Source organism: Micrasema longulum, unplaced genomic scaffold, assembly GCF_059751315.1.
Source record: "Micrasema longulum isolate JH-2025_06_02 unplaced genomic scaffold, ASM5975131v1 h1tg001128l, whole genome shotgun sequence".
Classification (NCBI taxonomy): domain Eukaryota; kingdom Metazoa; phylum Arthropoda; class Insecta; order Trichoptera; family Brachycentridae; genus Micrasema; species Micrasema longulum.
Window position 1 is genome coordinate 93,450 of NW_028278316.1, and position 27,530 is coordinate 120,979.

The 27,530-nt window shown below is 34.2% G+C and overlaps 1 protein-coding gene across 1 annotated transcript in view; it reads left to right on the plus strand.

The window, feature by feature from the left end:
- The window catches only part of LOC148276910 (fatty acid synthase-like), a 99,332-nt gene that overhangs the window by 60,052 nt on the left and 11,750 nt on the right, over positions 1-27,530 (plus strand). The window contains exons 14-28 of the mRNA XM_088233590.1: positions 634-782; positions 2,212-2,396; positions 12,810-12,929; positions 15,000-15,109; positions 15,937-16,127; positions 17,245-17,414; positions 18,286-18,546; positions 19,485-19,605; positions 19,808-20,098; positions 21,002-21,445; positions 22,269-22,424; positions 22,760-22,890; positions 23,528-23,678; positions 23,927-24,098; positions 27,324-27,436. Coding sequence (XP_088089716.1) covers positions 634-782; positions 2,212-2,396; positions 12,810-12,929; positions 15,000-15,109; positions 15,937-16,127; positions 17,245-17,414; positions 18,286-18,546; positions 19,485-19,605; positions 19,808-20,098; positions 21,002-21,445; positions 22,269-22,424; positions 22,760-22,890; positions 23,528-23,678; positions 23,927-24,098; positions 27,324-27,436 — 2,765 coding nt within the window. The remainder of the gene's footprint in view (positions 1-633; positions 783-2,211; positions 2,397-12,809; positions 12,930-14,999; positions 15,110-15,936; positions 16,128-17,244; positions 17,415-18,285; positions 18,547-19,484; positions 19,606-19,807; positions 20,099-21,001; positions 21,446-22,268; positions 22,425-22,759; positions 22,891-23,527; positions 23,679-23,926; positions 24,099-27,323; positions 27,437-27,530) is intronic.

A 27,530-nucleotide genomic window follows, 5' to 3' on the forward strand; every position in this document is an offset into this window, starting at 1 on the left:
GCAGTCGCCATAGTAATTGTAATTTAATTTTCACTTGTTTGTATTAGATACTCCTTACTGTTTTGCAAAATGCAATATATTGTATTATTGTCTATAACAGACGCCGATTTTTCGCCAATGAACTGCATTTATTTACGAGGAAAGCAAAAAACAAACAGAAACGAACGTTGACTTAGAGATTACACACGCGTTCACTTATGATCGCGATAACTTAAGCATAAGCATGTTCATTATTGTTCATTGTGATCGCTCAAATGGTTAGCATGTTTTTAAGCACGTCGATAGTTATTTGTAATTGAGCTACGGGACAGTATTTTCGCTGTCGGGGGATGAAAGAGAAAGATATACAGAATATAGATACATTGTAACAATAATTTATTAAGTCTGTTTAGATTTACTAGATTTTCAAATAGCGTTTATGGTTGCGCCACATTTAATATGTTTTTTGTTTATTGCACATTTACTAGTTGGTTGCGTTAAATTTATTACTTGCTTGCTGGGTCCTAATGTGAATGTTGCAATTGTGTTGCTGTGGGTACAATCCTTGTTCTCTCCGGCCTAATAACACCATAACCGTCAACGAATGTGGATGTGATTCGCGACAGACTCTAACAAAGAGCATTTTTGTTTTAGGCCCTACTTTGCTGAAGTATCTGCGCCAAGTTATTCCCAAGGCCAAACCCAGGACCAGTCGCTGGGTATCTTCGTCCGTTCCACAGCACCTATGGGGAGAGGAGGCAGCCAAATTCTCTTCAGCAGAATACCACACAAACAACTTACTGGTTTGTTCATTAATTTTGAAAATGAAGCACTCGTTAAAATAAAGTTTTATTTAAAACTCTATCTAAGACCATGAAAGTGAATCAAACAATGTTACTTCGAGTTTATCGAGACAATATACGAATTTCCTTTTCAATTCTTTTGACATTCACCTTTTGTAGATATACGAGATGAGGGTATTAAATTAAAACATAGAAATCTGCTGAATGATGTCAAAATATACTATGCATAAAAACCTACCTATCTAACTAATCTTCAATCCATGCCTCATGTCTGAGGATGGTGATTACGCCTGACTCCAGGCATGGCTCGTCTGTGGACAGTCTCCCTCTCCAGTCTCCATCTGGAATGGTCTTGTGCTCTTATATAGGCATTCATCAGTGATGATTCTGATAACTCGGTGACTGTACCGCTCCATCTTGTCGATTGATATCCACGCGTCTTTGTCCCTTCGACACTTCCCAGGAGAATAGTTTTCTCCGAACTATCTGAATCTCCCCTGGAAATATGCCCAAAGAACTGCAAGACTCTTTTCTCGCACATGGATATCAGTCTTTCTCCTATGTCCAGTTCCTGAAGAATAGATGCATTCGTACGTCTGGTCGTCCACGGAATCCACAGCACTCGCCGCCAACACCACATCTCAAAAGCTTCGATTTTTTTATTTTTGGATTCCCTCAGTGTCCAACAATCCACACCGTACATGAACATTGAGAAAACCAAGGCCTTCACCAGTCTCTTTTTGGTGTTGTATAATGTATCTAACTAATAGCGTAATTCAAAACAGTCTCTAAATCTTGCAAAAACAGATTTCAGATATTTTTTTTTTTTTTAAAAAGAAATATTTGCGTTCTTATGATTTACCCAAATATTTCATTTTGAGGGCCATTTTCAACGAGTTGTAAATAACTCACTATTAGAAAATAGAATCGAGTTGGGGTAGAGTGGGATTCGAACCACGGACCTTCGGTCCGTGAGTCCGAGACACTAGCCACAGGACCACAACCCGATTTAAATAAAATACTACTTGACACCGCAAACTTAGCATTCTCCATTGAGTTGGTGAAGCATAATTACATAATTCTTTTTTCAAAGTTGTTCGCAAATATCTCAGTAACTCCTTCAATGGAAATCTCTTAGTTTGCTTCTAATACCTTTATGTATTTATACTGTATAGGCGCTAATTAGTTTTCATCTTTAAGATGATGCGCGGTATTTCACATAAATGTACTACCGTATTTTCTCCCTGAAGTAAGTGTAGGAAATAATTGACTGATAACAGATAAATTCCGTTACGGAATTATCGTTATAGAGGCTATTTGCGTATGTATAATGATTTCGCAGGAAAGAGAATGATCGAGCTTTTGTACATTATGACTAATTCTATTTTAATAGTACCGATTTGATAACATGTATTATGTCGTCATGTAGAGTCCAGTGCTGTTTGAAGAAACATCTCGCCTGATCCCCGGTAACGCCATCACCATAGAGATCGCCCCCCACGGCCTCCTCCAAGCCATTCTACGCAGATCCCTGAAGAAGGAATGCACCAACGTGGCGCTGACCAAGAGAGGGCATCTTGATAATACAGAGTTCCTCTTGACTTCCATCGGAAAGTAAGTGCTCTTTCTAAATCTCGCCTTGTTACATTATTATTATCATCATAATCATCATTATTTTATTCATCATTATCTTCTTCTTCAGCCTTCATCTCTCCATTTCTAGATGTAGGCCTCTTCCATACCCATCCATCCTTCTGTCGTTTGTTTTTTGCAGCCATTTTTTTCGTTCCACAGCGGTAATGTCATCATCCTATCTTCTTCCGACGTCTTTCTTATTCTCCCAAGGTCTCCACTTCAAAACTCTAGGAGTCCATCTTGTGGCATCCTGCCTTGCGACATGCCCTGCCCATTGCCACTTTAACTTCACTACACGATCCACGATATCCACCACTCTGGTGCTACGCCTAATTTCATCATTTTTTATTCTATCTCTTTGGCTTACACCAATAATAGACTACTCCATAGACCCAGTTAAAATGAAAAAATGAGGTTGCTATCGTTTATATGAACATTTGAGTTTAAAACTAATGATACAAATAATCATAATTCTGGTTGTAACATCGAGCTCAGTAGTTACCAAACGTGATTCCTCCAGTAAATAATAAACTCATTGCTGAGAGGATGAACCACCACACACGTCTATCCTGACATACACTCCAAGTTTCTGTCCCAGTCATACATCTTGTCAAACATGGCCTTTGGTTGTATCTGCTTTTGATGTGACCAGACTAGAGATTTCGATTTATCTGATCATGCCACGTCATTCTTGATCATCCACGTCCTACGTTACTGTTTTTTAAAGCCATATATATCTGTCTTACCATTTTTTGGTCATTCATTTGTTCTACCTATGATCAAAACATATCAGCAACCCTTTCTTAATCTTATCAATTACACCAATCTTAAAATTGCACTCTCGTTTGATTTTATTGTTTATTTTTTATTTATGATTTAACTTTAATCCATCTTCCGATGGTGAATTAAAGTTAAACCATTGGTTAAACCATAGGCTGACAAATGTACGAATTTTCTTATTTTATTTTAAACCAATGCCAATGGGTAGAAACATACGTGATTAATAAAGCATTTTTAATTGTTATGTGAATAGTTGATTAATTTAAAGTGAACATTTAACATCAATAATACATGTTCAGAAAAATATCAAATTCCAATAATATATTATGCTCCCAGAAAGACGAGATACTGCGTCGTCGGCAAGTTTCATAAATACACCAAATATCGGTTTAATTATGTGTTTTTTTTTAAACTGTCTGCTCTAAGAACACATCAAAGCGCAAAATCAAAATTAAAATAAACGGATAAATTTTAAAACAGTTCCAATTGAGGACCGTTTTTTAAAAACCGGACATTCGCTTAAAATGTACATTTTCAGGAGAGGATTTTTCGTGATTCACGTCAAATCGCGCAAACAATCTTTGTTTTTAAAAATTACACCTTTCAACTAAACCTGAAGATTACATTGTGAGTTTGTCATTTTCGATTACATTTCATTAGCAACCAATATAAATTTTTGAAATTAGGGAATAATATTCACGATAATTATTATTTCAATACACGAGATTTAGTTGTGTAAGACTTTGATATTTTTTTTAACTGATTTTCTACGTGTTTTGGCTGGCTTTATTTCAGGTAATAGATCTTTCTTAATATTGGCTTTAATTTTTTTTACCAACCCAAACGCCAAAAGAATTTAAACATGTCTAAAATACGAAAGAGAAATGCGTCAATTTCGAAGTTGAATTAAATTCTGACAACTGTCAGTTTCGAATCCAAACGGCTAGAAATGCAGAGATAATGTGACTAGACGCTGTCCTATTAACATATATCAGCATCTAGCCGTAGAAACATTGTCACTTTTAAAAAAAAAATGCTTTTATATTTTTTCCACCCCAAAGTTAAGCACATCGTCATGGCAATCGTTAAAGGTCATATTAAAAATACATTAATTAGGATTTAGTTGAGTTTATAATCACTTTGAAGAGGCCATTTTTAATCGCTGAAACCTATTTCAAATATGAATGAGAACTATTTCAAATTTAATTAAGTAAGAAACACGGAGTTAGTAAGACGTCAGAGATAAGTCGGTAGACGTACCGAGGTAGAAAGAGATAGTACAGAAGTAAAGTATACCGTCTCGGTATGTACCGATGAAGATAGCGTTTGAATTGGCCCTCAGGAGGCCCATTTACAGTGGTGAATTTCATTTATTGTGTAGCGAACCCTGAACCCTTCGTGAGTATATTAAGCGTTTTAACCATCACACCACGGAGGCAGCTCTTTCGATTCTGGTACAATTCATTGGTCAACTAACAAGTCAACCAGTGTAATGTAAATCTTACTCTCGCTCGCGACTTTCCCGTTTTAATTTTAAAAAATGGCCGAAGTATCGGAGAACACGTTTTGGAAATTGTCAACAACCCATCATTTATCCAAACTTCGAGCCATTACGGTAATGGACATCTTTTATTCTGCTAAACGGGCGAACTGGGCCGTGATTGATTGTCGTAGGGCCAGTCAAATGTTTAATTACAATTTAAACTTTCGGAACAAACTTTCAACGACCTCCAATCAGGAGAAAAACAAGTTAAATTATTCTCAAATCTCATCCAATACTCAATATTAGATCAAAAACTCACCGGAATTTCAGCAGCTAAAAACTATACGCCGCCGACGATCAAGTAATCACTAGCAATGTGTAAAGTGGTCACTTAAACCAGCCAATGACAGGTGATAAGCCCTGTAAATACCTAGACTTCCATATTCCCTTTTCAAAAATGTTTTCACTCTCTGTTGTAACAGATTTAAATTTAAATAATAATTTATTTATTGACCACTAAAAATGATTAAATATTGAAAAATTAAACAAAAAAAAATAGTGAAGATTTTCAATTTTCTTTTTTTTTTCAATTTCAATTTTATTATCTTAATTTATACGTATAAAAATAACAATAATACAAAGTTGGTAAAATTAGGTACTACTACTACTACTACCATCACGCCATATCTCTGTAGGGATAGGCAGAGAGAATGGACCGCCACACATTCTGGCATATATTCCTAGCTTCTTCCACATTCATACATCTTTTTATAAATGCCCTTCGGTTATGTCTGCTTTTGACATGACCAGACTTAAGATTTTGGTTTATCTGATCATGCCACGTCTTCCTCGGTCGTCTTCGTCTCACCTATATACCTGTTTTACCATTATTTCGTCGTCTATTCTTTCTACATGACCATACCATCTCAGATACCCTTTCTTTATCCTATCAATTATTTTTGACTCAGATTTACCCCTCGTCTGATTTCATCATTCGTAGCCCTGTCATCATTGATTTCCCACACATTCGTCTGAGAGATCGCATTTCAACCGCGTGCACTCTGCTTTCATCCCTCCTCTGCCAGTTCCAAAATAATGTATACATACCATATCACGTAGGTATACATAATATCTTGAAAATAATATTATGTTTTAAAAGTAAGAGAATCTTGTAACGAAAAACTCCCTCAGAGACGTGAAAAATGACCAAAGTAATATTGTTTGACATAGAGATAGCCCTTCCAACAGGCATAACTTACCATAACCAGATATTATGTTATTATCTTATATATACTTACTGTTAACTAATTTATATTATATGTTTTTAACAATAATTTGTTGATATCATTTTTTTATACTTATAAGTATATGTAACTGTATTTAATTTTTTTTGTTTGAATTCTTTACAAGTTATTTACAATTTGCTTTTTTATTCAATTACTTTTCTTTTATCCAATTATTATTTTTTTCTTTTTTACTATGTAAAGTTTCACTTTTTATTTTGCATGGCAGTATGCTTTTTATTGTTTCTACATGTATACAAAAAAAAGGTCGTTTATCTTTAAAATTTTTACTCACTATGTTTGTACTTACCTGTATATATTTTGTAAATGCCCCTTGAGCGTATTGTAAAATTAAATAAATAAAAAAAATAAAATAAAAAATAACTTTTGGCAGGTTTGGCCTGTATATTGGAATGTGAAACAGTCTATTTTGACACTGTTTGGAGTAAATATCCGGAACTAAAAAGCTAATGCTCCGCATAATTTTAGAGTTGTCAATAATTCCGCGCAACAATCGAAAGAAATGCGTAGTTAAATACACATTCATTCTGGTAAAACTGCTGTAACCGAGCATATGCTGAAGAAACTCAATGGGATAAAGCCGTGGATAATATCCGCACTCACTTATGTAGAAAAACTGAAGAACTTACTTCTGAACCCTCTTCACCATAAGAGAGTACTTCAACTCACCTGGTCCCCAAATCATCGAGCCACTCTCGAGTCTACTTCGCACCAACGAGTTATAAAGAATTCTCAGTACTCGTGTATTACCAAAAAACCTGGCAGTACGCAGGACGAATCCTAACATCTTCAACGAACTAGAAATTATTTTGATCTGATTATGAAACGTCAGGGAACTCACAAAAGTGATGCCCAGATCTTGAACCTTCGAAGTCCGCATAAGATTGTGGTCATTCATTCTTCAGCAAAAAAAAGCGTTTTGTGGGTGAAAGACAAAACTGAGCATTTTGGAATACGAACAATAATTTATTTCGACTTTCCCATTCTGATACGTTTATTATATCCGCCTGTAGCTCAATCACAAATAACTATCGACGTGCTAATAAGTGACGTGACAACAATTTCTCACCATGGTTGTTTACCGTATTCGCGATCGCAATGGTACGTCCGTGAACACCTAATATTAAATATCCAAATATTTACGTTTCGCGACGTATAATCCTGCTGCGCAATCACATATTTGAATTTCACCGGTGTAAATATGGTAAGTATTGCAAAACTGCCATTTGTATTTATTTATTAATTAATTATCATGCTATTTATTGCATTTCGCCGGCGCGGCGTTTGGCAAGCCAAATGTCAAGAAAAGCAGTCGCCATAGATATTGTAATTAAATTTTCTCTTTTTTGTATTAGATACTCCTTACTAATTTGCAAATGCAACATATTGTATTATTTGTTATAGTAAACGCCGATTTTTCGCCAGTGAACTGTATTAATTTACGAGGAAAACAAAAAACAAACGACACGAGCGTTGACTTAGAGATTACACACGCGTTAACTTATGACTGCGATAACTCAAGCATGTTCATTATTGTTCATTGTGATCGCTCAAATGCTTAGCATTTTTTAAGCACGTCGATAGTTATATGTTATTGAGCTACTGGTGAAAGACATAACTGAGCAATTTGAAATATTGAACAATAATTTATTTCATCTTCCCCATTAAGATACGTTTTTTATATCCGCCTCGAAAGTACGAAAAGCATCCAAAGTTTTAACCCTTTAAAATAGCTTCAAGTCAAGATGCCGATCCCAAAGATACCGCGTGCTCGCAGATAATATAAAAGCGATAAAACCGTTCGCTGAGTATTCCAACTTTTTTGAACAAAGCATCACTCGTCTTTTATTTCTATAATAAATTAATTATTGTAAAAAGTTTAAATGTAGGTGCGTTTTTTATGCCTCGTCGCAACTATAATTACCCCTTTCTCAGTCTCAATAGCTCAAGAACCCAATTGAATATTTAATTGTAATTCGATCGGACATTTTGCATCGTTACCTATCTACGTTTGAGAACCTAAAAAGGGTTGCAATTTAATAGAATAACGGGCGACAAAGGGTTGCACATTACGATACAATATCGCCCCGAAGTTTGGGAAAGCATTAAATTCACTTGTCTTCATTTATTAAACCGAGCTCACCCTTTCAGCACACCATTTGTATTCCAAATGGCGGATAGTGACGTAAACAGACCTTCGATGGGTACTTCTGATTTACTAACTAACACCTTAAAATAATTTTACAAATAAATCCCTTAATTTTGCCTTATCATCCTAATAAATTTAGATTTTACTTTTAAAATCAGTTGTTTTAAGGCGTATTCTAGCGGCAAAATATATTATATTAGCATGTGCAATAATTGTAGTATTAGCTATTAACATAAGTTGTACCCGTTTTGTTTAATGAAAGAACAAGAAGATACACTAAAAAAACATATAACAAATTAGTCAATAATGTATTCTCCTTTTTTCCCTCAATTGAACGCGATCAGAAATATGTGTTGAAAATGCTCACCTTCGTCTACTTAACATTCCGAGTTGCAGGCATGTAATCAAATAAAATAATACATATAACGTAAAAGCATACACAATATCTTATAGAGCAGATTTTTTTTTCGAATGACGTATAAACCTTTCCCATTTGTTTTACTTGTGCTCATTTTTAAATTTGTATAAAAAAAAATAATTGTTATTTGTTTTGGAAATCGGACAAACCTTATGTTGACGGTAAATATTTACATAAAAAAATATGATATATTATAAGACCGACTGAAAAACCATCACACTGCTTTCCAGTGGGAGTAGGCAGAGAGGATAGAATTCCATATCACTCTCAGTCTTCTTCTAATGCATAAAGCATAGTCCATCTCGCTCAAGCCACAGTTTCACCACATCCGGTATTTTTCATATAAATTTAGAGGCAAAACTCGTGCAAAACAAAATAGGTACGGTGACAATTAATAGTGACGCAACAGACTTCTGCTTCTGCTTCCGCAACTGCGAAAGTTCCACGCGTTTATTGACATCCGTTTCTGTTTCTATTTCTGCAACTTTTATAACTGAACTTTACGAGCGGGAGAGGTGTTCCAGGCGTTCTAACTTTTATCCATATTTTAATTCCACACTTCGCTTCCATTTACATAAGTATCGGCACCACATAATTATATATTGAAACGCTTTCGCTTTTTATAAATCCGTATAGCTGACGAAGTCTAGTTTAACCTTTCCCCACTGTGCCAAAAAAATACGCGCGTTACGGTGCTGTGTAGTCAGAACACGCGCAAAAAATGAGAAATATTCAAACGAAAAAATGAAGTATTCATAGGTCGCTTCAATTATTTATAGTTAAAGTCTAAAGTAACTTTTTTTTTAAGTAATTGCTCAAAACATACAAAAAACCATCAGCTCGTGTTCGTAACGCGAACGAAAGAACCACCCCTCGCGAAATTCGGAGAGCTACTAAAGTACAAATTGGCGTACTGGGAACATTGCTGTTCGCCTGTGTGGCGCGTAAATTGTATTTCTCGCTCCAAAATATATCTGTAGCATCAAGAGTGAGACGTAAAAAGTGTGTGAGACAATTGTATATTCGGTTATTTTTTATATCATACGCTGCAAACTTTTTATTGTATTAGTGATGTATCTATTTTTATTGTATTATTTCTGATAAAATGCTTTTCCTGTTCCTAATAAGTATGAATTAATCAATCAAATAATATTTTAACAGATGCGTAAATGTATACATTCTTTACCCAGAATTTATTACATTTACAGGCATATTAAAGTTATTGGATGTAATGAACACATCACCGGGAAAGGAGAGTTAAAATTATTACTTCTTCTTTCAGTTTTTCAGGATTTTTCAGATTTTTTCCATCTGCTTTTTAAGGAATTCCTAAAATTGACGATCGATTTTCAAAATAAACATTCACAAACTTTTTATTTTCAAGGCAAATTTTCAGGCTCACTCCTCTCATTTTAAAATGGCAAGCATCTTTTTGAAGTGTTGATTTATCGGAGCTTTCAGATCTTTTCCTAATTTATTTGAGTCTCTTTAATTGTATACCTTAAGGGCGCGAAATAGGCAGACAAGGTATACGGTCGCGTAACTACTGGGACACAGAAAGAGAAGAAATTTTTATTGTAAAAAAATTATTATTTTTGTAATTATGTAACACTTAAACACAGATAATCATATTATTTATGTTTAAAACATTAACTTTGTGGTCAAACTTTTTAACTGTAGTCCTTAAAATGTAACATGATTAGAATGGCAGTTGTCAGAAAAAGTGACGACATAACTTTGTAGTAACGTCAAAGAAGTTATTTATATTGACACACGAAAAATCATTTGTATCTGGCGTGTCATTTATTTTTTTAATACAATGCTTGAAACATAAATCAACATTAATATATAAAATCAGCTTTGAAACTGAAAGAAAACTAAAATAAACCTAATTATTAACGACGTTCTTACAAGGTTACATCATTTTGCAAAAACGTTAGAGATGGGACAAATTGATCAATTTAAATTGATCTAATAAAATAATCATTCATTTGATGTTGTTCATTGAAAAAGTATAAATGTCTCATTTTTTGTGAATAATTGTGTTAAACACACTATAATAGGCTTGTTTTTGCGTGTTTTATATCAATTTTCGGAAACAGAGTTCCACGATTGCATGAAATAACTGATTAAATCGATTTGATCAGTGATCAGTCATTTTCCATCACTAATGAAATTAGTTTGACAGCTGTCATTCTAATCAAGCTATATTTTAAGGACTATTATGTTCGTAAATATTAGAATATAACCACTTACCGAATTAAATATTATTATAAAATTTAATATTTCATAGTCCCTGGACTGGTACCTAAAGCGTGAGAATGATCGTCTTACCTTCAAGTAACAAAAATAATCGAGATACAGAAGATTAAGATTAGGTGCGGAAAGGTAATGATGATGAGTCACGTTATTGTTTATTTTTGCATAAAACTGTCTGCCTTAAAACAGGTTGCACCTAGTTAGGCAGACTAGACATAATCCAGAATAATCTATTACCCAAGTATATATGTAGTAGATAAAGCAATTGTAATTTTTTTGTTAATAAATCGTGATGATTATTATTATTACAAAGCCCATAAAAAAATATATCAAGGGTGCAGGATCGATGTAAATTTTTATGTTTTAAACTCATAATGGAATCTGACGGCAGTTCGCGTGAACTTCATTCGCTTTATAAAATTTGACGTAAAGGCTCTACTTTCATAAAGCGTGGTGGGCAACTAAATGAAAATAAAGCGTTGGTTTGATTGAAAACCATTTGAGATTATATAAACCAAACGACTGTTTCCATTAAGCAGGTTCCTTTATATTTATTAGTTTATTTTAATGTCCGAGAGGTTTGAAAATTAAAAAACGTTCTGTCTCAAAACTTCCTATTTTGAAATTCACGCTTTATATCCTGTACCCTCGTTGACATACATATTCATACACATAGACTTGCCCTGAGCCCTCAATAATTATGACACTTAACTCATGCCCAACGAGTATTTAATCGTTCTTTTAAAAAATCGGATTTTACTAAAAAAAGTAATACTACATATTGCATTTGCAAAATAGTAAGGAGTATCTAATACAAAAAAGTGAAAATTAAATGACAATTACTATGACGACTGTTTTTCTTGACATTTGGCTTACCAACCGCCGGCTAAATGCAATAAATACCGTGATAAATTATAAATAAATAAATAAAAATAGCAGTTTTGGAATATTTTCCATATTTACACCGGTGAAATTAAAGGTTGTGATTATACATATAGGATACGTCGCGGAACGAAAATATTTTGATATTTAATATTAGGTATTCACGGATGTTCCATTGTGATTGCGAATACGATAAACAACCATGGTGAGAAATTATTATCACGTCACTTATTAGCAAGTCGATAGCTATTTGTGATTGAGCTACCAGTTTATTGGGCCCAGGCTCATAAAACGCTTTTTTTCCACTACAGAATGAATGATCATAATCTTATGCGGACTTCAAAGGTCTAAGATCTGGGTTTGTGAGTTCCCTGACATTTCATGATCAGATCAAAACAGTTTGTAGTAGTTCGTTGAAGATGTTAGGATTCGTCCTGCGTACTGCCAGGGTTTTTGGTAATACACGAGTACGAAGAATTCTTCATAACTCGTTGGTGCGAAGTAGACTCGAGAGTGGCTCGATGATTTGGGGACAGTGTGAGTTGGAGTACTTTCTCATGGCGGAGAGGGTTCAGAAGAAATTTCTTCGGGTTTTCTACATGAGGGAGTGCGGATATTATCCATGGCTTTATCCCACTGAGTTTTTTCAGGATATGCTCGGTTACAGCAGTTTGAAGACCAGAACGGCTGTGTATTTAACTACGCATTTCTTTCGATTGGTGCACGGTATTATCGACAACCTTGGAATTATGCGGAGCATTAGCTTTTAAGTTCCGGATAATTACATTAAACAGCGTCAAAATGGACTGTTTTACTTTCCAATATACAGGACAAACCTGCCAATAGTTATGTCTGTTGAAAGGGCTATTTCTATGTTGAACAATATTACTTTGGACATTGTTATTATGTCATATGTCAATGTGTACCATCATTTATGTTTTTCTTCTTCTGTTGTTTACTTAAATATTATTTATTTTCATTGATTTTGCAGTGCGTAATTTTCATTTATTTTTTTTATGGAGTGTACCGTGTTTGTGCATCGTCTAAAATACCCAACACACGCGTACTCTCTAACCTACTGCATCTCTTTAATAGAAATGTTTGTTTTCTCTTGCAGATTGTACGAAGTCGGCCTCAACCTCCAACTGGCCAACCTTTACCCCAAGGTAGATCTGCCCGTGTCCAATGGTACCCCGATGTTGTCACATCTGGTAGAATGGGAACACAGCGAAGATTGGTAACTTTTTTCTAATATTATTAGATAGAGACAGTACAGAAGTTAAGTATACCGTCTCGGTATGTACCGATGAAGATAGCGTTTGTAATTGTGGCCCAGGGCTCCGCTTACAATGGAAAGTTAGCAGAATTATCTTCGACTGTCTATACGGAAAAATCTATATGTGTGTACGAAAATGAATGTATTTGCATAAATATTTTAAGTATCATTATCAGTAACCTATAATTAAACATGTTTAGAAGAAAAAAACTTATGCATATTCTGGTTTTCATTCAGAAAACTAAATTTTACTTTGTCGAACAAATTAAAGATAAATGTTAACTTCCCATTGTAATCGGGGCCCAGGGCCGCGATTATGAACGGTTATCTTCATCGGTATATACTGAGACGGTATAAACTAATATCGATTTTTATTTATTTGGTTATTTATATATACGCCCAATGGGCATTTTTAAGGACATATTTATGCATAGAAAATTATTTTAAAGAAAAGTAGAAAGACACAATAGTATATAGTAGACGTTGTGGGAGTGGAAGCGGGAGAGAGATGTTTATGTATGAAAGTGTGTATATTTGTATGAAAATTCAAAGTATCTTAGTCGGTAACCGGTAATTAAGCATATTTAGAAGAAAAAAAAACTAAACATATCCTTTTTTTCACAGAGAAAACTTAAATTTACTTCGCAGATAAAATTAAATATTAATTTTAACTTCCCATCAGAATACGTACCCTGGAGACCACAACGCTCGTGATCCTAACACTCGTAATGCTTGACCTTAAACGGCAAGCTATATCTTACTTACTTACTGCTGGCCACATTTTCTTGTTCGTCTGTGATGTTCTTGTCCCTTTTCCAAGCGCTAAATTACAATCCTAAATGGCAGACTAACTCGAGAGAACCGCGCCCTGACTATGCTCTAGCATCCGTTTCGAGAGGTTGTTTAGGACGATTATGGTCTTTGCAAAGGATTGTTCCCACTGTAAATATTAGAACAATTAGGGGTTTGTGAGGGGTCATCGTTATGACGAAGGGCATTTTCGTCTGAGTTCGATAGGAATCATGTTAAAATCTGTGTTAGTTTTTTTACTTTGCCAGTAGCGTCTTAATAATTTGACGGACTTACGTGCTTTGGAATGTGAATAGTTTTTCTTCTGTTGTTTGAGTGCTTGTTGTTTTGGGTAAATTCTTGGAATATTTCCCATATGAATTTGGGTTTTGTGTCGTTGTTTGTTTTGTTTGTATTACTACGTTATTCTTCCTTTCCGAAACGGGATCTGGAGCGTATGGCCACGGTCTCAATTTGGAACTAATACTGTATTCCTTCACTGTCATGCTGGGAAATTAGAATAAGGTTATTGTACTTTTCAAGTTTTCCTGTTTTGTTATTTTTGCGGTTTGATTGTAAAGAAATATTACGTTTTCGCACAATTAGTTTTAAAACATTGATAGTGAATATGCGAGACTGAAGAAAGACACAAGTCTTTTTATCAGTTTCGGGAAAGGGGTAGGTGCTTTCATTGCAAGCTACATTCGTTACACTGCTGGACGTGGGCCTCTCCTAAACTCTTCAAATATTTTCTATCTTGGGTTATCTGTTGCCATTTAGGATCAAATAGCATTAATTTGATTAGAACACCATCGGATCTCTCCCTCTATTATAAAGCAGTAGATATTGTATGATTTTTTGCTGCTGCGAAATAATCCGGTCAAAGATTCAAAAGGTCGAGAAATGGAACTGTACGAGTATAAAAAAGAGTGATAAAAAAGTATGGTATAAATGCTGCTTTTCTGGAATTTGAATATTCCGCTCTACTAAGCGTACCATTTCGGAATTAATAAGCATACATTAAAACATGAAGGAAAAAATTAGTAGAAAATAATATTTCCTTTAATTTTTGCTAAAATGTGCAAAAACCGAGTTGATAAACCGGTCGCCTGATATCACAAATTTAGAATCATTATTTTAATCGAGTCATCGTTCCTTCAAGCTTCAAAATTCCTAAACTCTGCACCAAAACATCGCTTTTGGTCTAAATGACTGCACATTCATTCGTGTTGATATTTTTAGGTACGTCACTTCCTACAGAACACAAGAGAAGATCAAGTCTGGAGAAAGAACTGTTAGGACCACAATAGCTGATGAAGATATGGAATATATGGCCGGTCACGTTATAGATGGTGAGACTTTGTAATTATATTAAGACAATTTATTTTCAAAAATTGCCACCGGGGTAAAAATTTACGATAAAATTTGAAACAAAAAGTCAGTTGCACGTATTTTGTCAAAAGCGTAATGTAGCCAAAGTTCAAGGGGTGATTTTTTAATATTTTTTTTAAAGATTTAATGTTTTAATTGTCTCTGCAACTTTCGTTATTATACCCATATAAAAAGATGTTCATGAGAATCGTCATTTCTTTTTTTCCTTATATTCTTGTATTTTTTTAACATTTTAATGCCCGATGTAGCATGTTGTCCACATAAACTAATATATGAAATTAAAACTGAAAAAAAAAACTTTTTTTTCTTAATTTTCCCAGTATTTGCATAAAAAAACAGACATAAAAATATGTTTTACTTAGAATTCGAAAATTTGAGCGTTGAAGAGTTAAAACGATTTATTGGGTGATTTCTTTATTTTTTATCAGACTTACTATATGTATATTAAATAACTTATCTTATTTTTCGTTTTGTACACCATTTTGTGAAAAGGACCCAAATTATATTGTTAAGGTATTTGTTACAATGAATATGGTGTATAGTTACCGCAAACCAAGTTTTGTAAAATTTCCATTGAAAATAAACGTAATAATGGCATTTTTCAAAAATAAATTATAAAAGCGCCATCTATGAATAATTAGTTTCATATTTTTGTTTAGAATCACCTTAATAAATTTACCGTGATTCCCTGGGAATTCAGTCTGGATTCAGCAAAAAACTAAATCTAGGAATAATGAACTCAACTTTAACCTCTTTCTTCGACGGTTGATCTCTCTCGCCCTTCCAGGCCGGAACCTGTACCCCGCCACCGCGTACCTGGTGCTGGTGTGGGAGACGCTGGGCATGATGATGGGGGAGATGTACACGGAGGTGTCCGTGGTGTTCGAGAACGTCCGCTTCCAGAGGGCCACCAACATCCCCAAGGAGGGCAACCTCGAGTTTATCATCATGATACAGAAAGGCAGCGGTAACTTCGAGGTTTGTGCAAATAAATCCATTTCATAAACCACGATTTTAAATTAATTTAACTCTCCTAATCCTACGATTTAGGTTGTTGAGAGTCGGTTGGAGTTCCTACCCCAGTTAGAGATTGACAGAGAAGACACAAAGTTGCTGTTTGATGGTTATTTATTAAATGGCGAATAAGACACAGTACTCGGTTGTGCAACGCGAGCGTAGCGGCGACGATGGGTTGAAGAGACTGCACTTGAACTACATGCTGGAACTGCGTGACGTCGTCGAGCTGGACTGACTGACTGAACTGGAATTGGGCCGACTGGCTGGCGTTGCGTCCTGTCGTCTCTTTATAGACTACATTCTTTTGTAGTTCATTTCTTCACGGTAGAGACGATGTAAATGTACTGCAAAACGATGCCCCCTGATTTCAAGTACAAATACTGTTAGAGTTGCTGTATTGGATTCTTTAGAAAATGATAAAATTGCTTTCTTCGGTCATCACACTATTTCCGGTGAAACGTTTTAGCACGTTTATGTCATCGATTATGGACTAAGAACCCTACTACTCTACTGCTTTCATGGCCCTTTCACTGTGTGTTTAGAAAATTATATGGAGGGCTCATATCGTTTATTGTCTTTCTTCCTCACGACCATATTGCAATAAACTGATATTGTTTTAAATATGGTAAAAAGACACTGCAGTTCAGTATACCTAAAATATTTAACATGTTACTAAACAATATTTAAAATATTGAGTTAAATACAGAAGTGAGACGTATGTTCAAACTGTGGATAATCGAAAAAAGTTTTTTGTATTAATGATAATTTTTAATAGTATAATAAAATATAGCATTATATGTAATATTTTTCAAGTAAAAATATTATTAATGTAGGTTAAGTATGAATAATCGAAGCAATTTATAAGAACCTGCTGACGAGTTGTATGTATGCAACTCAGCAGGACTTTAATTTTCAGACTACTGTGTAAACATATATTTTTTTAAATATAATAATAATTAGCGGTTATTTATGGAAATGGACACAGTAATATAATGCACTCAAACTCCATAACTGGGATTAAAGGCATTTGGGATTCCAAAGAAAATATCCTTGATACCACTGAAATATTTTGTTCTAGATTGTTGAAGGTGGAACAGCTATAGTGGTTGGTAGAATTACCGCAAAGAAAGACGTGTCTCAGGATTACCACCCCATCCCAGATCCTGCGGAGGAAGTTGGAGAATACGTCCGCGAGATGAACAATAGGGACGTCTACAAGGAGTTGAGGCTTCGTGGCTACAATTACTCGTAAGAAAACCATACTATATTTACATCATATTGACGGTAAAAAGGCTAAAATGCCCAATGAGGAGGGCGAGTTCTTTAACATCCTCAGGTTTAATCAGCGGTCCCCCGAGGATGAGGCTCCTTTTATGATGTAAAGCATCACACTCACATAGAATGTGTATTGGTGTTTCCTCACCTGCATTGCAGAACCTACATCTAGAAGTTTGGGAAAGGTTCATTTCAGCAAGGTGTTTGTTTAATCTGCAGTGCCCTAGGCGGGCTCTAGTGATAACCCTCACTTGATGAGGCTGAGCTTTATTAGGTCGAAGGCAAACCTTTTCGAGTAACCTTTTATCAGTTCCTTCGCATGTTGCTGATCAGGTACTTTTTGCCAGAGCATAAACTTGCTTGGCAGGATGAACGGGAATCATTTATTTTATAAGTTGTTTTAACAATATTTCATTATTATAGACTGGCACCTGAAGCGTAAGGCAGACCACCTTACATTCATGTAACATATTATTGAAATATAATGATGGGGGCTTTGTAGGAAAAATATCACAAAGTTAGGATGATTTTTTGTATCAACCTGGCCTTTGCTTTCATTTGGTTCATATTTTAAAGTTTATTTTTCAATATTTGTATTGTTTTTAAATTCATCTTTCTTTTTTTAAATTTTTTGTGATTTTTTCTAACTCGGATAGAAATAAAGGATAACTGTACCAGTTTTATTTGGTTTGTATATGTCTATGTGTGTAGCCAGTAATATGTTATGGTTCCAAAAAAATGTATTTGACGTGCTAATATTAACTTTGATGGATGAAAAGACTGGAAAAGCAGTATTAATGGCTCTGACAATCAAAATATTACTAAACTCGCTTTTCTCTTTCAGCGGTCTGTTCCGTGGGATCTACAGCGCCAGTATAGATGGTAACCGAGGCCACCTCAACTGGGTCAACAACTGGGTCACCTTTATGGACACACTGTTACAAATGAAGATCCTCACCTTCGACAGCAGGGGACTGTTTGTCCCAACAAGGATTGAGAGGCTTTCCATCGACTCCACCAAACACTACGCCATCTTGTCAGCAGTACCCGACAGCGAAGTCAGGACCATCCCAGTAACTGTGTACAAGAACAGTGACATCATTAGGTAAAATTCACCTGAAATGTTTCCAGAAGCTCTTAAAATTTAAACAAGTTAAATATTTAAACATGTATTTTTATATCATGCTGTCAACTGATGCATCATTTGCGTATTGTAATATACATAATATAATATATATCTCTATTTGACACGCGAAGGAAAGGCGATCATTTATAACTACGATGTTAAGAGCTTGTTCAGAAAGGGCGAATTTGCTGCGATTCTCTCGTGCGTAATACGCGACCGTTGCGTGTTGAACGAAGCGCACTTGTAATGGAGTTGAAGAAAGCGCACTTGATATGCGCACTCGCTCTGGAGTTCGCGCGTCAACTGGACGCAACAAGGCGTCTCTAGTATCTCGTATTCGCGCTTCGTTCGCGCGTATTGCGCGCGAGTCGAGAGTCTGGCGAAGTGCACGCGATTTACGCGCGTATTTTAAATTCGCGCGATGCTTGTGGACGCGATGTATTGGCGCCTAGTATCTCGCTAATGCGTGAATGAATTCGCGCGAAACGTTTCACGGCAAGTTCGCCCCTTCTGGACAAGCTCTTTGACTAGGAATTACGAAATGAGACATTGAATAGTCGAAATGCGAAAAAAATATTTTGGAGAAATATTCAGTGAAAGACTAAATTTATTTACGCAAAATTCACACTATTTTGATGCATATTGGTTCTTTTTGGATGTGCAATCTAAGTTCGTCCGTTCAATTTTCGCGAGTCTATTTTCTGCAAAAATGCAAAGGTTGGTGACGACAAATAATGGACTTAAATATTGTAGCGAAAAAATTTTCAGAATTTTTAGAGGAATCACTGAAAAAGAAAATAGATTAACTTAAAATGATACACAAAATATTTTATACCAACCACGATTTTTAATCTTGTTCCCAATATAGTCTTGTCGAACGAAAAATAATTTTGTATGGTACTTTTTTCTCAATTCAGATCAGGGGGAGTTGAAGTCAGGGGTCTTAATGCAACCGCTATTACAAGGAGAAATCCTCTTGGAATTCCAGTCCTGGAAAAGCATGAGTTTGTGCCTTTCTTCCCCAAGTTTGACATGAAGGTAAGCAAGCAGCTAACATAACGTATTTGGTTTATACATAACAAATATAATATTTTGATCAATTAAATTATCAATCACTTCATTGATTATTTTCCTCCAATTTCTCAATTGCTCAAATTAAATTTAAACTATGCGCATCAGTTAACGATGGAGCCGGATATACGAGTATGTGTAATAATCTTTGCCTTTAAATTTATTGCAGCTTAGTGACATCATCAGGTCTAATATCCAACTAGCTCTTGAGAACGTCCAGGGTTCTAAAGTTAAGGTTATGGAACTGTTGGATTATGCAACTCCCGCAGGAAGCGCTCCAATGGCTCCCTTTGTTCATTCTGCACTGGAAGATACTCCTCTGATCCAGGCTGAAGTATTAGTCCTCTCTGATGACAAAACACTTGACTTTGGACCAGGAATAACAGTGGATTCTAAAAAACTGGCATTGGAAACAAATGCTATCATCTTTATAGGATCGGGACTTTTGGAAAGAGAAGAAGTAAGTTATAAAGAAATAAATTTTGTGGTCTTAAATTTATGTATAAAAAATAAGGTAGAATTCCTTAAGATAAAAAAAGGCGTTTTACTCACTGAAATATAATTAAATAGAAATGACGCTTCGTACAACGCCAAGTTCAAATCATGTTCTGAAAATCATCGTATACCAAGGAGAGAGTGGAGGGGGGGTAGCGAACTTTGTCGCAACATGCCGTATCAACATTACCGTTCAAAACACGTAATACAGAAAAAGGACTATCTGTCTATGCCACTTCAATGTAAATTTAAAGCTTTAGACATTTTGCTTAGCGTATACAAGAAAAAACATTTGCGGATAACTCAGGGTTGTCACAAAAAATATTTTTAAAAAGGTATTACATTTTTTTACATACTGATTTTTTAGGTTTTTAATATTTTTAACCATTAGTGGAATTCGTAATATATCCTGTTTATTCGTAATATCTTGTTTTCGTAATATCAGCATATGTTAATTTTCTTTTTTTTTTCTTTTATTCTCTTTTCATGGTCATGTCATACCATATTTATATGCTATAAACTTATTAATAATATTAAAAAAAAGGACTGGTCCACGCTCAGGCGCTGACGTCTCTGTGGGCATTTTTTCCAATTTATGTATAGCTGAATTTTAAGATGTATTTTTGTCATTAAAATTCTGTGTAAATATATGTATGGAAAAAAACAAATTTATATATTTTTTTTAATTCGAGTAATTCGGTTAGGAAATAATTGTTTCTGTGGTTAATACTTTTTAAATCTCATGAATAAATTTCAATGTAAGACATTCGGTGATCCAAATCAATCAAAGGGTATTTTTACTTTTATTTTATTAAAAATTATGTATAAATAAAAAATATAATGGTTTTGTCTTGACATTATGTCGCAGGTACTTCAACAAGCCCTCAACTGCCTTAAAGAAAAAGGATTCATCATGTCTCGCGAGAAACTCACAGTAGACGTAGATCCTCTCACAAATGGTTTAGACGTCATCGGAGCAGCTAAAACTGGACAAGAGATGATTGTTTTATTGCGAAAACGCGCCAGCTCGAAACCCGCTAAATTCATTAAAATATCAGCCAATGACGAAAAGTTCACTTGGTTAGACAGTGTAAAGAGAACATTGAAGGAAGCGGATAAATTGGTTCTTGTAGCGCAAAAGGAACCGCTAAATGGTATTCTCGGTTTGGTTAACTGTCTGAGAAGGGAGCCCGGGGGTGAGATTGTCGGATGCATCGACATCATCGATAGCAATGCTCCAGAGTTTAATCCTGATGTGGCACTGTATGAAGAACAACTAGACAAAGATCTGGCTGTGAATGTATTGAAAAATGTAAGTTTTATTATTCCTTAGTCAATTAGAACTATTTTATAATATATCTCGGGGTCGATTATTTGGGATAGTTGCTGAATATGCATCTTGAGTGGTTTATGCTATGTATATGTGCCGCATGTAATGTATATGTTTGTGTATGTTTTATATGTGCGTTCATGTGTGTGTGTGCGTAAATGGCTCGGAGTGTACATTCGGTATTTTTATTTATTACCAACGATAACCTCCATGGAAAACGCAAATGTTAACAATTATTCTCACAGTTCTCATTTGAATTTCCTATTTATTTAATTTTTTTTTGTCATATTCAATGTTTACTCTTTTGCATAATTTATGAAAACTTAATTGGTTTTTTTATGTCAATTTTTTTTTTTAATACTTATTATATGACTATGTTTTCTGAATAAAATAAAAATATATTTATAAACATTTAATCATTTTTTAGTTGAAGTAACAGAAATCAGTCAACATTAGACCATTAAAAAAATAGCACTAATAAAATATTTCTAACTGATTGATTGAAATTTTTATAAATACACAATATTTTGCTAGTAGAGCGAAAAATCAGTAAATAAGTTAGGTTTATGTATTCTACTCCAGAATAACTGACAGTAATACTTTAATCTCGAAACAGAAAGCTTTTAAAAATAGCTTATGGTGAATTCAAAAATTTAAAAGCTAAAAAGTAATGAAGGTTTTAGACGCCACGTTATAAATGTACACTCAGGATTTTAAGGAGATTAAAAGAAGACACACAAAGAAAACCATCAAAATAATTTAGAGAGTTATAAATTATCGATTTTAAATACTTTTTTTTTAACAGGGACAATGGGGTTCTTACCGCCATTTATTACTAGATGAGTTAGCGACCACTGCCTCAGAGCACGCCTTCGTAAACGTCACTACTCGAGGAGACCTCTCAAGTCTTAAGTGGATTGAAGGGCCTCTTGCTACAGGATGCAACAAGAAAGTAGTGCATGTAAGTAAAATTGTGCAAATTCGTATCATTATTTCTAAAAGGATGGTTCAATAATAAGAGTATTAATCAGAATAAAATCTTTAATGTTGATTATTAGTCAGGTGTATGTAAGTAACTTGTAAAGAAAATTCAAATTAATGTAAAATATATGGGGCCCAATTCGTAGCCTTGGGGTATTCCACAATGATTTATTTCGTGTTTAGAGAAATATCACTTAAATCAATTAAAATCATGCTTAGTGTGTATAATACGATTAGTTGATGTGACAGACTCGGTTAAAAGAAAATATAGCAAGGCGATGTAGAATTTTAAGCAATATTTTATGTTTTGTACAGATATATAACTCCGCTTTAAACTTCCGCGATGTGATGACAGCAACCGGCAGGATCTCTGTGGAGACGGTGGCACAAGGTCGTCTGGCCCAGGAATGTGTTCAAGGATTGGAATACTCCGGCAGAACAGAGAGGTAATAATTCAATATACATATTCATACATTCAAATAACCTGCAGGTTAAGGTCAGGTGAGGTAAGAGTTTGGATATCTGACATCCGGATTAGATACCCTCAACTTGCCTTTTTTAAATATTTCCAGAATGTTCTTCAACAATGAAGTAATTAAAATTTAGATTGCGTTTACTGAGTTATTATGCTGTGAGTTGTTCATCCTTCTTGAAACATTTGCAGGTTAGACGAACACGCGGCATATTAATCTAGAAAACGTCAGTAGATCCAAAAATACTGGGTATTTTTGGGCGGAAAATCTAAAAACTTTTATTGAAACTTTCGGCACTGGCACATTTTCGTTGCAAGGAAAGGAAGAATATTCGTATCAATTTGGCTCTCTTTTCCAGAATAAGTTTCTCATAAAAATAAACCATATTTACACATCCGCACCTTTTTTTACAGGATAAATACGTTCCATGGCTAGGATTTTCTTGTTCAAAAATCATTTTTGGATATCAAAATGTTCCGGTGTGCTACTCTAAGATGTACACTTTTCCTCGAATATGACTGACGCTGTTCAAATTTAGCTTATTGTTAAAACACTAAAGGATAACTTTGGTAGTTTTAAATGAATATATGAATGTTTGTTTGTTTACCAGCGGCGCTCGAGTGATGGGAATGGTAGCCCAGGGTGGAATGTCCAACCTGGTGATAGTGGATCCCCTGCTGATGTGGCCCATCCCAGAAGAGTGGTCCCTGATAGAAAGTGCCACAGTTCCTATCGCATACGGAACTGTCTACTACTCTCTGGTAAGATTCCATTAATTGTGTTACTAGTACCTACTATACCATTAGATGGAAGAGTAGAAAAATATGTTGAATTATTTTATCGCCAGCAGTAGAACCTGGGTCTTAAAGCGTCTTAGACAAACGCGCCGCTTGCTACTAGGCGAATTTATCTCCAATGGATTTAATTTTGCGTAATTTTTACTGAGATCAGCTATCGAGTCAAAACCAAAAACCTATTTATGTTTGACTTGTACTTAATGCTTTTTCAGTTCTTGAAAGGGAGCATGAAGCCGGGATCGTCCATTTTGATCCACGCGGGATCCGGTGGAGTCGGCCAGGCAGCCATCAACGTGTGTCTGCACTACAACTGTAAAATCTTCACCACCGTCGGGACTCCCGAGAAGCGAGCCTTCATCAGGAAGATGTTCCCACAAATTCCTGGTAACATTACTGCCTAAAAATTACCATTGTCACATTTTAGAAGCGTTCACTGACCATGTTTGAGGTCTTAGGTTCGATTCCTGGCAGAGTGGACTTGAAATTTTGGTTTCAAAGTCACCCGGGCCCCGATTACAATGGGAAGTTAACAGAGTTACCGTAACATAAAATTGAAATTTCTGTACGAAAATGAGTGTGCGTGAAATTATGAAGTACCTTGGTTGTTGGCTACCTTTGATCGAACATGTTTCAAGACATATTTCTGTACCATAGAGTGAAAAGTAAAAATGCAGAAGATATCGCAATAAGCTATTTTATACGCGAATAAAACACCGTTCACTTTCGTCATGTAAATTCATTTTTAAGTTAAAATAAAAATCTATAGTCCTCTTTATTTTAATGCAAAAAGCATCAGTAGTCCCATATGCGCTATTTTAATAAATTCTTTCATTTTCAAAACAATAATTATTTTACATTGAAAGGTCTTCATAGGCTGAAATTATTTTATTTGGTTCAAAAGTTATGATGTTTTGGAAAATTGCACAATTACAGAGTGATGTTTTCTGATCATTTCGTTCACCGTAACTCACGTGGTTTATTCTTCTTAAACCTTAGTACAGGTTTTATTTTATTTTTTGAAAACATATTTGATACACATATCTAAGAGTATTTTGCTGCATGGTTCTTTAGAACAGAAGGAACCGATTGCAACTTTAGGCGTATTAGTCTTTCTGGCTTGCCAAAGCCTCATATGTTGAGCCTATTCCTAGAACAAGCTAATTTTGTTAGAGTGTTGTTTGTGCCATTTTGTCGCATTAATATATATATATGTATGAATAAATCAATTATTATTTATGTTCAAAGCAATAACGTTGTAGTCAAACAGTTGCACTAGGCTAAATTGTAAAGATAAAAATGATATATAAGACAACTCAGGGGTGACTGACTTGAAAAGTGCTACTTTTTAGATGTAATTTTTAGAAGTCCAAACATGATATAATTTTACAAATCATGCGTATTACATGATTTGTACAATTTGTCTGTAAGTAAATAATAATTAAGAGTTAGCTTGTAGATAGACCTTATTTTATTTTTTTAATTAAGTATAATGCATAGCGCCCTTGAAGTGATTACTTAAAAAACGGCGCTATAAAATTTGTCTCAATATTTTAAGAAAAATGCAATGCGTGTCGTTTTAAAAAGGATACAAGAGTTAAAATTTTACATTCAAATACTAAAAAACTAAGAATTCATTTTAATAACATGGAGATGTTTCACATTAAAAAAGCTTTGAATAATAATATTCCCCTGATAAATAATCAAATATCTTTTAAATATAGACCACTTTTTTATTTTGAAATTAACCAATCGTGCAACTTTCAACCTCCTAGCCCCTTCCCTTCCTAACCCTCACCACCACACATTTTGCAGTATATCACTAAATATTATCAACCTAATTTTAGTGTATGTTCGGACATGATGTTGTTTCCATCCCCTTGAACTCTCCATTATTTCGATACTATGCGTACTACGGTGATGGTATAGATGAAGGTGTATTTTCGTATTTGCATGCTGGTGTAGTAAGTGTCCTGACGAAGAGATGGGTACGTCTCGAAAACGGTAGACATAAAATGTCGGTAAGTGGTCATGTTACTAACATTAATAAAATAAATAATTAATTAATAGAAAATTGAAGATTCTGTTACCTTTCAATTGTAATACGGTGCGGTGCCCTGAAAAAGTGTAAGACTGATTTTCTTTTCAGGATTTCAAACTAATTTTCACATCTCTCTTGAAAATATAAATGTTAGTTAGGAGACAAACCTAACCAGAGGACTTCCCATATTCACTTTAAAATGCTCTAGTGTTATATATTATAGATTCGCTGGTAATAAATATGAATGTATTTGAGGGAATTCTTAATAGCAAACTTAGAAATCTCTATTGAAGGAGTTACTGAGATATTTTCAAAAAACTTTGAAAACAGAAATGTGAGATTTGAAATTATGCTTCACTAACTCAATGGAGAATGCTAAGTTTGCGGTATCAAGTAGTAATAATTGAAATCTGTTTTTGGCAAGATTTAGAGACGGTTTTGAATTACGCTATTATTTAGGTGGGTAGGTTGTTATGCATACTTTATTTTGGCATCAATAACTTATTTTCCGTTTTCGGTAGAGATTTCTAATTTTGCTTCTAATAAATCAATTAAATAAACATCGAAAGAAAATTTAGAAATTGTAAAATAATTTGAAATCTTTAAATTACATTAATTAAAACAAGAGAAAAATTAAACAATCATAAAAACAAATAAATGATTAATGATGGTTTTATTTTTTATTAATAAATTTCATAAAAGGTACATGTTTTTTTAAAATTCTATACAGACCTACTTTTATACATCTAGTAAATGTTATTACTGTAACTCTCCAAAAAAAGAGACTAACTCTTGTGCTTGGAGAGTGACTTACACTGTTGTAGTTGTTTATTTATAAAAGTTTATATAATTTTGAATTTACGAGTATATGAGGAAAAAAAAACAGAATATATAGAGAAAAAAACATAAAATAATAATACATTCATACTAATTAACATTTAATGCAGTTTTTACACGTGTTCAAAAAATTTCTTTAGATTTACATTGAATTTTTTTTTTTCAAAGATTTTTTTGTTTTTTTTACAATAAACATGATAATAAAACAGAGTATTAAAAAATAAAGCATAATTACATATCAATGAAGTACATATTAATAGAAAAATAGTAAACAAAAAATCCCACAAAGGCATGGCCTGTTCGTGGGTATACAAGAGAATGTTAAAGAATTTTTGCTCCTGTAATAAATAATGGACAGTTATAATAATTTTGTATAACATAAGAAAGAAAAAATAAAGTATTCTGTAAAAGATAATATGGTATTTTTTTTATAGTAATTAAAAAAGGATTTATTTATTATTTTTAATAGTTTTTAGTTCATTGGAGAGATTATTATAATTTTTTAGATCTTTGAAGACAAAGCTATTTTGACTATGATTTGTATGGGATTTGGGATTTTTTATATTATTTTGGTATCGGAGTGACTTATTCATCTCAAAGTATTCATATATGATAATAATATTGAGGTTGTTTTCATATTGGAGACAATAGCCGACGTTGGGTTAGATAAGGTCAGGTTAAATTCATGGTAGGCGTCTTATCAAATACTAAATAAACTATTACTTTCCTTGCAGAGGAAAATATTGGCAACTCTCGTGACACTTCATTCGAGGAGCTTGTGATGAGGCTCACAAACGGAAAAGGAGTAGATATTGTACTCAATTCTCTGGCAGAAGATAAACTGCAGGTAAGTGAAGCAGGTATAAACTGTTTTTTCCATAATAAACTAATAACAAAATATCAATAAAACATACATACAGTTGACCGGAGAAGTGACGTCT